General features: G+C 46.0%; 1 protein-coding gene across 7 annotated transcripts in view; it reads left to right on the forward strand.

Moving 5' to 3' along the window:
* Positions 1-1,414: 1,414 nt before the first annotated feature.
* ADAMTSL3 (ADAMTS like 3) overlaps positions 1,415-15,930 on the forward strand; it is a 417,185-nt gene continuing 402,669 nt past the window's right edge. For 4 of the 7 annotated variants that reach the window (XM_033189191.1, XM_033189189.1, XM_033189190.1 and 1 more), the window contains exons 1-2: positions 1,429-1,849; positions 3,323-3,424. In XM_033189191.1, coding sequence (XP_033045082.1) covers positions 3,356-3,424 — 69 coding nt within the window. In that variant the 5' untranslated portion in view covers positions 1,429-1,849; positions 3,323-3,355. Of the gene's footprint in view, positions 1,850-3,322; positions 3,425-15,930 lie in introns of all 7 variants that reach the window. The other 3 variants (XM_033189192.1, XM_033189193.1, XM_033189196.1) reach the window with 2 other exon arrangements.

Raw genomic sequence — 15,930 nt, forward strand, 5'->3', positions numbered from 1 at the left:
GTTGTGAGCTTGCAGGAACCCAACTCTGTATTTCCCCTAGGAACAATGGCTCCATATTCACAAATTCATTGTTCTGTGACTTTATAGACCACAACTACAGTGAATAAAGAGGATCGATTGTCCATAGATGAGTTAGTTCTAGTTTAGCCTAGCCCTCCCTACCCTTCACTGGCTACTCTTCCCTCCCCTGTCTCCACACTGACCTGTCCTCTGCTCACTTGCCACAAGTCCAGTCATTTTACATAGAGTGGAGAGACAGCCTTGAAGATCCTCTTCTTGGTCAGAGGAAGTCACCAGAGTAAGTAAGGTAAGAATGGGTGAGGAAAGCAGGCAAGGCCAACTGCTCTTGGCAAAGCTCTAACAGTAACTGGAAGGCAGCAACCACAGAGAAGGCAGGAGAGCAACTTATAGGGGTGAACAGTTCAGGCTCTAGAGAGAGGCAGATGGGGGTTCCAGTCCTGGCTTCTCCACTCATGGTGGGCAAGTTATCCTCCCAGCCTCAGATTTATCCTAGGTGAAATGCGATAATGCTCGAATTACTGCCGCTGTGAAGATCAGATAGACACAAAGAGCTTGGTACTCGACAGACACCCAAGGAAATGATGACTGTGGTAGGACTTAGGTGCGGGCATAATGCAGGCTTTAAGATGAATCTCCTGACCCTTGGCTTATCCTGCTGGGACTAGGACAAGGACAGGGACAACCATTTCCTCTTACTTCTCTTCACCTCCAGAAGTACACAGGCAACTCACCCCAGTCTCTGGTCCGCGACACTTTCCCCCCAACCCCAAATCCCGGGCCTGGACACTGCATGATCCTGGCACCTGTGGAGCTCTCAGTTCCCCAAGCCTGGCTCAGACAAGGGGGCGCCAGGTACTCAGTTAAGAGGTGCTCCTGAAGATCCTCGTGGTCTCTGACTGCCAAAGGTCCCAGGCCCCTGGGCGGTGAGCGCTCCACAGTCCATGGTCCCTTGTGTGGGGTCTGTGCTGTGCGGCGGAGGAGGCGCAGGCCAGGAGAGGGCCACTGGTCTCCGACTTTGGTCCTGCCTGGCCAGGAGTGCCTAAGGCTCTTAGGCACGAGCCAGCGGTTCCGGGCAAACCTCCGTGTGGCTGCTGGGCCTGACTTTGCAGAGCTGGCGCCCGGGTCTGGGCGGGGTGGGTGGAGGCTACGGGAGGTGGGGTTGGGGGTGGGCTTTGAGGGGAGCGACGGCATCCCTACTCCGGCTCCGCCTGAGGCGGGGCGGCCAGGCTGGCTCGCGGCGCAGCGGCCGCCTTTCCCCTGCGCGCCTGCCGGCGGCGGCGGCGGTGGCGGCGTCGGCAATCCCGGCTCTTGGCACAACGCCTGGCGGCCGGCCCAGGGCGAGGAGTGGCTTCCAGGAAGCGGGCGGAGGAGCGTTCCAGCCGAGTCTCGCCGTCGCCGCGGCCCCGCGCGCTCTGAGCGGCCCAGGCCCGGCCACACACTGGGTCTCTTCGCGCCCCCGGCGCCTCCGGCTCAAGCCGAGGGCGCGGTGCCGGCGCGCAGGGGGACGGGCGCCTGGGCGCGCCGTGCACTTGCCGGGCGGTGCAGGTGGCGGCGCGCGCCCTTCGCCTCTGGGCCGGGTCCAGCGCCGCGCTCTGCGCGCCCGGAGGGGGCGGGAGAGGCGGGGCAGCTCCGGTCCCAGCCCCATTTAATTTCGCGGCGGCGGCGGCTGCGACTGCGGCGCCGCGGGCTGGAGGCCGGCGTCGGGGAAGGTCCGGGTCCCGGATTCCGCACGAGGTGTTGACTGGCGGCATCTGCCAGCTTCTCCGCCGCGCGCGCCGAGCCCCAGCGGCCCTGGGGCTGCACGTCCCAGATACTTCTGCGGCGCAAGGTGGGTGCACTGAGCTCGGCGCAGGGCGGCCCCGCAGCGGTCGGGGGAAGGCACTCCCCAGGGGGAGTAAGACTTGGAGCAGTGGCCTCTCTAAGCAAGTTGGGAGACCCCAAGCAAAGTCGGGGCGTGCCACGCGGGCCCCAGGGGGCCTCAGGACTGGGATGCTCCTCACAGCTGGGCACCTCGGGTCGGGCGCGCTCCGTGGCGTCCCGGAAGGTTCAGGGAGAGTCTTTCGGGGGCACTTCGCGGGCTGAGGGGCGTTCTTGATTATGGGGGAGCTCCACAGGGTTGGAGTTTTTCAGGATTGGGAGTTAGTAAGCAGAAACCTCGCGTGTCCGAAGGTCCGGCCGACTGGCAACTGGGGAGCGAGCGCCCAGAACGCCAAGGGTTGAGGCGATGCGCGATCGTGGAAAGTGGGCGTGGGGGTGACCGGGACGCGGCTGAGGCGCTGGAGGAGCGACTTTGAGGCAGCGGGTAGTCGGAGGAGTGTGCGCTAGGAAGGCTGGTGCGAGCGGGCGAGGGGGGCGCAAAGTCCCAGGGCCCCGCGCTGGCCGCCTCCCTCCAGCCGGGAGTCGCCGCCTCAGGTCGGAAACAGCAGCACATTTGCGGATCGCATTAGGCCAGGCCCTTAATGCTTTCTCCAGATGGAGAGAAGCCACCGACCCGCCCCCGGACACCAGCTCCGCCAAGGCGCCCCCGAGGCGAAGCGAGTCGAGTGTGACTTCGGCTTTTCCAGTCTCGACTCATACTGATTTCCCTGTAAATTGACAGGAAAAGTAAGGGAAAGAGTCCCCGCTTCCCTCCTGGTTTCAGCTGACCTCTGCTAGCTCGCCCTCACTTACTTTTAGGAGATTGTGTTAGGCTGGCTTGGGGGCTATGTCCTCCAAATCTCCCTGAACTTAGCTCTCAGGTGTCTCTGTGGTTGTGGGTCTCTGTGGTTGTGGGTGCGGGACCTTGAGGGCGCACGTGTCATCTAGCGAGGAAAGCCTTGAACTATCAGAGTCTGCGTTTCAGTCCTAAAATGTCACTATCTTGCTGTGTGACCTTAGGCAGGTCCTTTCCCTCTCTGGGCGGCTTTGTTGTCTTAGTCTCATTTTTGCCGCAAGCAGCAGAAGCTGGCCTAAACCTTGGCACTGTGCTGGCTTCCTGAGTCAAATGCCAATAGCCACACCCTGCTGCTGACAGATGGGCTGGGAGGTGGCTGGGGCAGGGATATCTCAGCTTCTGAAGAGCTGGAGGTATGAGTTGCCCACTGGAGACAGGTACAGCCCTCGCCTGACTTTGATGTGGACCTTCTAAAGGGAGCCCAGTTATCCTGCACCCTGTAGTAGGCAGCCCCAACCTGGGCCAACACAAACCTTTCCAAAACAGTATCTGGGCTTCAGGGTCCTTCCATCTAATGGGTCTCTTAAGTCATGGTTACTGCCGTGGGGGCCAGGGCTGGTTGGTAATGAACTCTTTCCTCTTTTGTAGGCTACAACTGAGACCCAGAGGAGACCAGACCCCATGGCTTCCTGGACGAGCCCCTGGTGGCTGCTGGTAGGGATGGTCTTCATGCACTCTGCCCTGCAGGAGGTAAGGTCATAGGGAGGGGAGGGAAATGCTGGACATCCCTCTGTTTCCTCAGCAGCATTATTGTAGACCACCTGAGATGTGGCATGATTAGTGTTAATCCTACACCAGAGAACTAAACTTTCTTTCCTGTCTCCAGCCAATGGTATTTCTGGTTGGCTTAGCTGTAAGGATTATCTAGATCCCTTGGGTCCTCTCTGAATCCTGAGTAGGGCCTTAATAGCACTGTGGATACTGTACACTAGTGATGACCTGGGGCTGTGATGGACCCTGTCATTTCAGACTAGAATGGCTGTCTGCATGTGCCCAGTAGAGGCTGGATTGCTGGAGACCAGGAAACAATGAATGGGCCGAGCCAGGTTCTGGCCCTAGCTAAGCTGCTAAATATTCTGAGTTTACATCTATCATCACATATCCCACTGTTTTATCCCACAGTCCTCTCTTTAGACTTCTGCTGTCTTTTCCAACCAACTTGAGAGGACCCGGCTCATGAATTTCATCCTTATTTGCCTATAGGACAGACTCAAACAAAGGAGCGAGGCTAGCATTGCCTAAGAGACATAGGGAGTAATGGCGACAGTGGCAAAATGCAGAACACATGCTCCATCTATTAAGAGCAGCCTCTACTCAGTTCCATCTGATCATTGCTAAGTGGAGACACAAGCCCAGGATTGCCAGATCTTATTTTTCAAGCTAGCTGGATCACCTAGATTTCTCACAAAATTTCCCAGTTTTTAAAGCATTGAAAGGCGGATAAATGTGTTTGCACCCTGGATTCAGCCAAGCAGTTTGCAGCCCCAGATCTAAAGGCAGGGCACATCTTAGTATTGTGTCCCAAGGGCTGCTGCTAGCTCCATACAGTGTCTTATGAATCAGAACAAGGCAATCCCTCCCTGCAGACATAACTTCTCAAATACATGGCTTGGTGGCCTGTGTATCCTCAGGGTCTAGGAAAGGACTTGTCACTTAAGGGCTTAAATGTCTGTTAAATAAACATGCATCCATGAGTGAAGATACATACCCTGGGATAAATTAATCAAACTTCTCTGCCTCTTGTTTCACTTTCTTGGACTTAGTGCCTCTAAGGCCTCTTTCGACTCCAATGCCCTGTGAATTCTGTGATGCACAAAGAACTGGTCAGCAAGGTACATCTTCTCCCCATTATCCCATTTTATCAATGCTAACCTATAATCATATTAATAGAGATCTTTTGTTAGAACAAAAATTAAGTCTTTTCAGGATGATATTAGGGTTCCCTGGCCAGTGAGATGACTGTTGAGGTAAAAGGGTGGAGACTTACGTTTCTGTCTCATCAGCAGATCTGAAACAGGCTTTGAGAGCTTCAGAGATTTGTTCCTGGTCAAATGGGGCTGAGGCTTCAAGGCACAGTGTTTCATTTTGCCTTCTTTCACCTTATAAAATTTAAATATGCTTTGAGGCAGTCTGTTGACCTTTGACCAAGGGCAGTGTTTGCCCAGCTTGAATCACTCACTGACCTCTTTTGGATTTTTCCATATCTGTGTGCCTGTGGCAGTGCTGTTTCCATGTATCAAGGCAGTGTGCATAGAAGGTCATAAAAGGAGATTTCAGACCAGCGGTCTTCATTCACGCCACCCACTGTTCGGATCCCAGCTCTACCGCTTCATTACTGTTGACACGCAACAGTAATGAAGCGGTATAATGAACTAGTGTAATATTAGTATAGACCTCAGAATTGTTTGGAAGAGTTAATCAATTGTGAAGTGGAAAAAACTGAAAAATCAAACCAAACAGCGTCTGGCACGTAGTAAGTGTACAATAAATGTCAGCATTCTACTGTTGCTGCTGCTTGTCAGCATTAGAAGCTTGAAGCAAGCGCAGTGCCTGTATTTTCTGGTGTAGAGCCTGTAGGGGGCACTCAAGAGGTATCAGCTGTGGAGGGCCTGATCTTCCGGGAGTGTGGGTGGGCGTGGCCAGGTCTGTCTCACCACAGGCCCTGAGAGAAGGTTCTAATGAAGGGTGGTAGGTCAGCCCTGGGTCCCTGTCCATGGGTTGGACGCTCTGTTTTTTTCGTAGAGTCAGCCTGAGTTTGACTTAAAGCCGCCGCTCTGAAGTATCTTGTGATTTTGGTGTTTGGGTGGGGCATAAGGTGTTCCCTAGCATCTACGCTTGCTTCGCATGTGCTGCCACTAGGTGGTTGTTAGAAAACTACTAGATGCGTGAGGCTGAGCTGTGAGGAGCAAAGGATGTGCCAACTAATTAATAACAAATAGAGCTTCTTTTCTTTTTTTTTTTTGAGACATGGTTTCACGCTGTTGATCAGGCTAGAATGCAGTAGCATAATCTCGGCTCACTGCAACCTCTGCCTCTTGGGTTCAAGCAATTCTCGTGCCTCAGCCTCTGAGTAGCTGGGACTACAGGCGCCCACTACCACATCCAGCTAATTTTTGTATTATTAGTAGAGATGAGGTTTTGCAACGTTGGTCAGGCTGGTCTCGAACTCCTGACCTCAAGTGATCCGCCCACCTCAGCCTCCCAAAGTGCTGGGATTACAGATGTGAGCCACTGCGCCCGGCCACAAATATATTTTCTTTATTGAATCAGCGAAAATGTAAACTCTTATATTCACTGCCCACAAATAAGTGTGATAGATTGTAGAGCAAGGTATGAGGCTGGCAGTTCCTTGTTTTTGTAACTCGTTCTTGACCATTCCTGGAGGAGCTCACTGTTCCCCTCATCCAGACAGCTGGAGCGGCCTCCCTTTTTCCTGTCTCACAGGCCCTGGAAGCTTCCTGTTCCTCCAGGCTTCTCCTTACAAACCTGATTTTCCCAGAGAAGACAGCAGCTGCTGTTCCTATTCTCTCTTCCAGGTTGGAGTATTTGAAAGCTTTTCAAACTTTATCCAGCCTGGAGTATTTGAGAGCTTTCCAAACTTTATCCTGAACACCTTGAAGATGAGTCCTGTGTTGACTGTGCCCTGAATTACAACTTGCCCCCTCCCTTTTTTTTTTCTCTTGCCCAGGAGAAGAATAAACAACCTTACCTGTTCACTAATTTAATTGTCATAGGACGGCTTCCTAGCTCTCTGGCCAAGTGCCTTTAGAAACTGTTTTAACATTGGTCATGTGGCTTGCGATTATCTCTTTAAACAACCATGTCAAGATGGCTTCATGTATATCTGAATGGCCCTCCACCATGTTTTCCCCTGGGGAGGTGCTGTACTGTTTAGATTCTCTGGCAAATTCTGTCCTCTCCCATTTCCTGTGACTCTGGATGGAATAGCCTTTTCAGAAGAATGACTCGATCTTTGACCATCTCCACTGCCAAGTTCATAGATATCTACTGGAACAGATCCCTTGAGGTCACAGTTTTGAAAGACAGGAGACATTTGGATGAAGTCCTGGAAGGTCTTATAAGTCTGTGGTGACCTCCTCTGGAGGGAGGATTTTGAAAATTTCAAAACACAACTTGTAAAATAAGCAATATTTGAGTTGGCTCCCCTGGGTCTTGTTGGTGAATAAGTATAAGACAGAATTATTTAACTGTTTTTTTTTCCTGATCCTGAGGCTGGAGGCTAGTGTAGAAGGCTGATCTTGCAGAGGGCTTTGAGGTAGGGTGGGAATGGAAGGCCAGGTGGCCTCGGGTAGGTGCCCTTTGAACTCCTGTTGCCTTCATCATGATATTTGGTGGAGCTGCCAGGCTGAGAGTGTGGATGTCCTTGGGATGTGTGGCAGGTTGCCTAATGCCCCCCAGATATGTCCATGTCCTAATCCCTGGAACTCATAAATGTTCCCTGACATGTCAAAAAGGACTTGGCAGATGTGATTAAGAATATTGAATTGGGGAGACTATCCTGTATTATGCAATCACAACAGTCCTTATAAGAGAGCCACAGGAGGGTAAGAGGCAGAGGAAGTAGAAGATACTACCATGGAAGCCAGAGGCTGGGAGAATGTCGCCAGGAGCTAACGCATCCCAGCAACCTCTAGAAGTTGGAAGAGATAAGGAATGGATTTTCTGCTCAAGTCTTCAGATGTAGCTAGCTATAGTGACACCTTGATTTTAGTCCTGTAAAAACGCATTTCAGATTTCTGGCCTTTAGAACTGTAAAAGAATAAACTTGTGTTGTTTTAAGACCTAAAATTGTGGTAATTTGTTACAGCATCCAGAGGAAACTAATACAGGATGTCAAGGGTGGCCTTTGAATCTTGCCCTGCTTGTTGCCGCCAACACAGGCATCCCTTCTCCACCTCCAGTAACCCAGGTGCACTCATAGGTGCTGAGAGAGGCTGACAAAGTCACAGAATTGACATGAGGACAAAAAAAGTGCCATTTGAGTGTTGGTGGCTTAGCCCAGGCCTCTTATTCACCTTATACAACAATCTCACACTCCATAGCAATTTCACCATCCAAGTTCCCCCAATTGACCCTGCTATTGCTATCACCCTTGATCACGTCAGTCGTGAGGATGGAATCCTAAGGAAGACAGTCCTGGGTCAGGGTTCAGGGAACTTCCTTTGTGGGTAAATCAACTCAAGGTAGCCCTGACTCTGACATGGCACATAATTCCTTTTAGATCAGCCTAGATTTGGCTGGGTTTGGCCCCTCGAGAAGTCATAACCTTGTGTCTGAGTGTTGCTCCATGTTGGGTGATCTGGGAGAGTTGGGGCCTATGAAAGACACAGATTTATTGAGAAGTCTCATTTCAATAAGGTATAAATATGGAGCCAATCACTGGTCCAGTCATGCCTTGTGAAATCGCCTTTTCCCATCCCTTAATGGAATCTTAGGAAGATTCAATTTTGATTATTAAAAGTTCAGTTCATTTAAAGTTTTGATTCTCAACTTGATTTAAATCTCGTCTCCCTTTCCTGTAGTCTGGGTTTGACACAGGGCTTCAGGAACCCGAAGTTGCACAGGGCTTTTTTCCCCCTACCATGGAATGGTAAGGGTGTGGTGGGGACTGGTTCTGAGATGCTTCTTCCTTTTATTTCTTCTGGATCCAGCTTTCCAAGGGTAGGAAACAAGGAGAGGGGAAGAGAACAAGGGCAATCAGCTCTTTACTTAACTGCATTCCTCTCTCTGGTAGTTGTCACTGCCACTCCAGCTCTTTCTCAACCCTCTGCCCTCTGGGTAGCAGATGTGAGTTCTTTGGAGGGCTCCACAGGACACTTCCTGCAGCAGGCAGTCCAGCTTCAGCTTGCCACTTGCTGCCGGGGTCTTCTCACCTAGCAGGCAGCCTTATTGGATGAAGTGTTGGCTGGAGAGCTCAAACCCAGCTCCCTTTGGTGTAGTCTAGCTGACCCATAGGGAGTACTGCATCTTACTGTGCCAGACAGTGGGAAGATGGAATGCTTCAATGCTGCCTCCTCTCTCTGTCCTGCCAACTCCCTTCAGTTCTCCTTGCCTTGCTCTGATAGGCCTAGGGAGAGATCAGCAGGCCCACAGTCTAAGCAGATGTCCATCTGCGGAGTGGACGGACATTCTCTTCTTGCAGCCGCCCCCAGTGTCTGTGAGTGTTTCTCGTTTTCTTCATTTTTATTTCTAATGGCTGTGTTCCATTGTACTTATGGATATGCCATAACAGCATAAGTGGCATTATGTGTTATTTAAACCCATTATTTCTTTATTGAACATTTGGGTTGCTTCCTGGATGGTTTGTTCACTTGTGTTTACCATCAGACACCTGAAATGAACATCTTATGCTCACATCTTTGCTCACGTGTTTGAGTATTTCTTTAGAATAATCCTTTCTTATTGTACTGTGCTTTGCTACACACTTGATACACATTGTGGCCTTCCTCCTTTCTCCCTGTTTCAGTTCTGCATAGAGCTTTTCCAGCACTCCAGGTTTAATGTCATAAATGTACTTCCCGTGACCTTGTCCCCCAAGTGATTTTGGATCAATCCTCCAGTCTGTGTTGACACTGGTGATGGAGTCTGAGCAGGAAGATCTTGGGTCATCCTGGATGCAGACTGAATTTCATTACAACGTTGCCCCAAAGCCTGAAAATCTGCAAGACAGAGTCATTGGCTAGATCCAGTGAGAATCCTGTGGGAGAATGAATGGGAGCCCTCTCCTTGTGTGTTGCCTGCGATCCCTGCACTCCTTTTTCGCCTTCTACCTCTGACCTTTCCATCTCACTCTCTTTCTTTGGTTCCTCTGTAGCTTTTAAAAAAGCTTTTCGATTCCAGAGCTCTGCCTTTGCCCTACCTTCTCTCCCTCCACATGTTCTCCCAGGCAGCCTCCATCTCTCCAGAGGCTCCTGCCTGGGGGTTATCACGTGGAGACCCAGGTCTCATGATGATACAGTCTCTCAAATGTAAACTTTTGAGGTTTTCTTCAAATAGCATTATATATACCGAAAAGATAAAAAGTTATCCATTATTTTACATTAAGTGTTAAATGTAAACATTAAAAATAAACACAATGTCGATAACTCTGTTTTGGCTTTTCTTCTTTCTTTCTTTCTCTCTGTTTTTAAACTCAAGGGTCCCTTCAAAATGGAAGAGGCTGAGCACCTCAGAGAGGCTTCTGTTTGCCTCTTCAATGAGCCGCAGACCAATATATCCATGAACTACCATGCACCAGAATGTTCCTTGGTGGTGTCAAGCACAAATGCTTCTCAAACCAAACTCCTTACCTCTCACTGCACTCTCTTGCTGTGCCTAGATTCTCCATCACCCAGCCATTTGCGCCAGATCCTGGCATCACTGTAGATGCCTTCTTCTTTATTGTACCTGCCCTGTAGTGGCCATTCAGCCACTAACTCCCATTTGTCCCATCTCAGAAATGTCTTTTAAATGTTTCCTCCTTTCAGTTTCCATTGATGCTGTGTGTTTGAAGAGTGGGGACATGGCAGCATGGAGTATAAGGATGAACAAAGATAGTCTGTGTCTGGGCACAGTGGCTCATGCCTGTGATCTGAGCACCTTGGGAGACCAAGGCAGGAGGATTAGTTGAGGCCAGAAGCTTGAGATCAGGTTGGAAAACATAACAAGACCTCATCCCTACCAAAAATTTAAAAAATTAGCTGGGTATGATAGCTGTGCTTGTAGTCCCAGCTACTTGGGAAGCTGAGGTGGGAGGGTCGCTTAAGCCCAGGCAGTTTGTGGCTACCCTGGGGACGACCTTGAAGAACATGTAAAGGACTTTACTCAGTTAATAACATGGAGTTCTGTGGTTGCTGATCAGGAAGTGGTGGAGGCACCATTGTGACACCATTGGACCACTGGGGACACACTTCTGCAAAACATAATTGGGAGCCCTCTTCCAGGCAGGCAATGATGAGACCTTAAACCCAGTTTTCAAGAGCAAACTGGGTGGAGAGTTAGTTGTAGACAAGAGGATATGAACGTGGGGATGATGTTAGAACCTGAAGAAGTGGAACTTGGAACTTGGTAAGTGGGATTGAGAGAGAGAGGGAGGAATCAAAATTTCTTCAGGTTCCAAACAGGTGTTAGGGACACATGAAGGTGGAAATTCACCCTGATCTTGGGAAATAATTGGTTACATTTGAAGGAGTAGTTTGGGGGACTACCTGGAGTCTCACCTTTGGGGGAAGGTGAGGCACTGAATAAAGGAAGTATATACTACTCTTTGAGAGAGAAACAGGGTCATTAGAGAGGTTTTCCTTAGCAGAGTGTATTCAGTATATTCATACCCTAAAAAGAAAGCAGCCAGGAGAAAGGGAGAGATTGAAGATAGAAGAGGAAAAAACCAATTACATGTAATTGTTTCATAACAGAAAAAATGTAGGCAGTGTTCCTCCATTGCATTCCTAATGGATCTTAAAGCACCAAAGCTAACATCTTATGGAAACCACATTTCAAGGTTTATGATTGTGATTGCTTTCAGTTTATTTTTACAAAGATGCTAATTTCCATAAATAGCATGGAAGCATAAAGCAGTTTCCTCTCCAAGTATTTCATGCAATTACTTTCTGGAATTTGTCAGCACTGAACAGCTCCGGCCAACGTATGCTATAAATTATTGTGGTCAAATACTCAGAAATACTTTTATTCTCCAAGCCTTCATTTACAAATAAAACGACATTTTATTTTGAAAATAATTTAAAAACAAAGAGTAACTATTTTACTAATAAAAGAATATTTACAGTTTTAAGGGGCCCTAAATTCTCTTTATTCTCTTTTGAAATTACCTTTGTGATTTTTTAATTTAAAAACAGCACATATTCATTATAAAAATATAGAAAACACAAGAAGGGACAACGATGAAAATAAGCATCACCTTTAATTCTACGAATTGTTAGGATTTTGTTGTATAGATTTCCGATATTCTTCTTAGAATATTAACAAATATGTATCTTTTAAATAGTGGCTATACTCTAGTTTGATAACTATTTAAAAAATTTAACATTATGAGGAATATTTTTTACATATCATTAAATATTTTCCTATAGTAATATTAAATGTATTCCTGCTGTTACATCATTTGGATGGGTCATGCTTTATTAACCAGTTCTTCACACTGAGCATTGAAATGTATTCAAATAAGTGTTTGTTAAGACATATAATTTTTGGGTCAAGAAGTTTGTGAAATTTTAAGACCTTTAATATATACTACAAATTGTCTTTTAGAAAATTCCATTAATGTCTATGCTTACCTTGCAATAGTTGGCACTATAAGATTAAGGAAATTTTATTAGTAAGAGGTTATTAAAAATACTTGGGGGCCATTTGTATTACTGCTTTTTTGTATATTGTCTCCTTAAGGCATTAGAAATGGAACAGCAGGACTGGGCACAATGGCCACACCTGTAGTCCCAGCACTTTAGGAGGCTGAGGTGGAAGGATTGCTTGACCCCAAGAGTTCAAGGCCAGTCTGCACAGTATAGGGAGATCCTACAACAGATAAAGATAAATTATCTGGGCGTGGTGGTGTGTGTGCTTGTGGTGCCAGCTACTTGAAAGGCTGAAGCCAGAGGATCACTTGAATTTGGGAGGTTGAGGCTGCAGTGAGCTCTGATTGTGCTATTGCACTCCAGCCTGGGTGACAGAGCAAGACTGTCTCAAAAAAAAAAAAAAAAAAAAGAAATAGAAAAATAAATTTTCATCTTCATATGTATGCCTATTTCTCCATGAGAATCTTATTAATTTGTAAGTACTCCTTATATATAAAGAGTATTAATTTTTTATCTTATGTTGCAAATAATTTTCCCATTTTGTCATTTACATTTTATTTTTGTTTATGTTTTGGATATGCTGCCATTAAAAATATTTAAGTAGTCTACTCTAGGAGTCTCTTAATTTTTTAACTCTCTACTTTGGTCATGCTTAGAAGTAACTGCATGTTGGGAGAAAATATATGGATATCTATATTATCACCTAGTCTTATATTTCGTTTTAAATATTTAAATCTTTATTTTAGAATATATTTAGTCAGTTAATTTTCAGTCTTCTCCTATGCTGATTCATACTTTTAAAGTTATTGTACCTTTGTAATGTGTTGGTATCCATTAAGGCAAGACCTCCCTTCATTATTATAGTTTTGACTAGTCCAGGTCTTTAAATTTTTGGTCACATTGCAAGAACAAAAAGTTCTGTTGTTTTAAATGGCATATGGCATACTGGAGGAGTAAGAAAATTTCCTTCTCTCAAAACTTTGAAAAACAAACAGCAACAAAAAGAACAGTTTATCTCTAATGAAGCAAGGAAATGGTGCCAGCTTCCAAACACAAATTATGAAGGTTTTTTTTTTTTTTTTTTTGAGTACTGTGAAGTCTAGATGTGGGGGAAAGAAGATCCTGAAGACTGGCATGTGTTTCCTTGGATTCTGAGCAGGACAGAGATTTCTGTAAGGATGTCCTATGTGATAAACTTTTGTAAGAACAGTGAAATTGGTGGCCCTGAGTGGGACTTGAAAGAAGCAGGTATTGTCCCCAAAAAGGCCCAGTTTGACACCAAAAATGACAAGGTACATAGAATTGACAGGGAACCCTTATTGACCAAAAATTTTATTGTCCATGTGTACAACACAGCCTCCTACAGAGGGAGATTGGTGGAGGTGAAATGGGATGAAGAGGTCAGTGGGGTGGAAGAGCAACCCTTTCCGTAACAAAGAGCGTATAGGTTAGGGGCTCTCTTGAGATCCCTGATGACTTTTGAATGCTGAAAATGAAGAGAAGATGGGACTCCCAAGAAAAGAAAATAACATATTTAGTGATAGGATTAACCAAACACCAAAGCATACTGGAAGTTAGGGACTACTCTATTCATTCTCTGTCTCATACACCATGTCCTCTTTATGCTGTTCTTCAGCAAACAGCTGACGCCACTAGAAACAACAAAAATAAGAGCCATGGAATAAGCAATTGGGAACATGCTAGACAAAACATGCACCCAACAAGATGAAATATAAAAAACAAAAATATACAAATGGTGATAGAAAAATGATGACAAAGGAGACCCAACATATGCATAGTTAATATTTTTGAAAAAGAGAACAGAAAATATTCAGCAATCCAAGGAAAACTTTTCTCACTCTTTTTCTTCAGGTCTTTGTAAATATTGATTCTGTTTTTTTGGCATTGAGTATTACTGAAGAGAAGTCCATGGTCAATTTGATATTTTCTCTGTTTTTTTCTCATTTTGTCTGACACTATACCTACATGATTTCTTCCTTATTCTGAAGTGTCGTATCAGGACATGATATAAACAATTTTTATACAAATTTTTTTTTAAATCTGTGTGTGTGTGTATGTTTGTGTTTCAGGAACTTTAACAAATGGGGTCATCAAATATGTAATGTTTTCATTTTTATTTTTGCCATTCTTTTCCTAAGCTCACTTTTTCTGTTGTCTTGAAATGTTTCCTTTAAACTCATATTTCTACCTGAGCTTTTAAGAAGGGGGACCGAGTTGTTCATAATGTGTTTTTGACTTTTTTTGAGTAATTTATTTAGTAATACATATTCTTTGACTACATTTTGGTTCTGTTTCTTGCTATTTTTAAAAATTTGTGTGCATCGATCCTGTGAACATTCTGTTCTGATGGGTATTTTCTTCTTAATGGGGCTCTGCTCTGTGTGTTTCCCATCCTCCTTGGACCAAGAGACTAACCAGAACATATTTTCTTTCTTGGTAATGATAGAGATACAGAAAACCCAAATGCACATGAGTCTTTTAAGCTTCTGCTTATGTTATTTCTGCTAACATCCCACTGATGAAAGCAACTCACACAGCTGAAGCCATAGTCAGGGAATAGGGAAGCATCCTCACCTACTACGAGGCCAGAGGGCAGAGCAAATTATACAGCCTTGTCTGAAGTTATTAGGGCAGGGGAGTGTGCTCCTCCCATGGAGATTTTCTATATCTGTGTGTGTTGGAGGAATGAATGTTTTCTTTTTTTTTTTTTTAGATGGAATCGCAGTCTGTTGCCCAGGCTGGAGTGCAGTGGCACGATCTTGGCCCACTGCACCTCTGCCTCCTGGGTTCAAGCGATTCTCCTGCTTTAGCCACTCCAGTAGCTGGGATTACAGGTGTGCGCTACCACACGCAGCTAATTTTTGTATTTTTAGTAGAGACAGGGCTTCACCTTATTGGCCAGGCTGGTCTTGAACTCCTCGCCTTGTGATCCGCCCGCCTTGGCCTCCCAAAGTGCTGATACTACAGGCGTGAGCCACTGCACCTGGCCAGGAGTGAGTATTTTTGAAAAATAATCTAATCTACTGTTGTGGCAGGCTTTTCTTTAAGGCAGCCTAGTTCTAGAGAGCATGCTTTAATCACTACACTCTCACAACCCTCATAAATGAAATGATGACTTTGGGAGGAGTTGACACAAATCAGGTCTCCATGATCTGCCACAGCCTTACTTCATGAAATAGATGTTTATATAACATAGGGACTGAGCATGGTGGCTCACGCTTGTAATCCCAGCACTTTGGGAGGCCAAGGCAGGCAGATCACCTGAGGTTAGGAGTTCGAGACCAGCCTGGCCAACATGGTGAAATCCCGTCTCTACTAAAAATACAAAAATTAGCCAAGCTTGGTGGCGCACGCCTGTAGTCCCAGTTACTCAGGAGGCTGAGACAGGAGAATTATTTGAACCTGGGAGGTGGAGGTTGCAGAGAGCTGAGGTCACACCACTGCACTCCAGCCTGGGTGACAGTGCGATATTCTGTCTCCAAAAAAAAAAAAGAAAAAAAAAAGAAAAAGAGAGATGTTCATAATTTACAGGAAGAGGCTTTGATTCTTTATTTACTATCTCACTCATAATCCTAACTCTAACTCTAGACTGAAGTCTATAGCAGTAGAAATCCAGAAAATAATTCCTCTTAATCCCCTGCGTCAGTGGTATTATTTAAATTTTTTGACTGTGACTCAACGGGAAGAAATGCATTTTATATTATGACCACACACACACGCACACACATACACACACGCACACATGTATGTTTTTCATATTACTTAAACAAAAGTTCGGGGAAACAATACTTATCCTATTTGTTTTTCCTTTCCGTTCTATTTCATTTCATTCTATTCCAATTGATTCTGTGAAAAAATGGCTAA

This window comes from Trachypithecus francoisi, unplaced genomic scaffold (genome assembly GCF_009764315.1).
Source record: "Trachypithecus francoisi isolate TF-2019V2 unplaced genomic scaffold, Tfra_2.0 Lachesis_group3, whole genome shotgun sequence".
NCBI lineage: Eukaryota > Metazoa > Chordata > Mammalia > Primates > Cercopithecidae > Trachypithecus > Trachypithecus francoisi.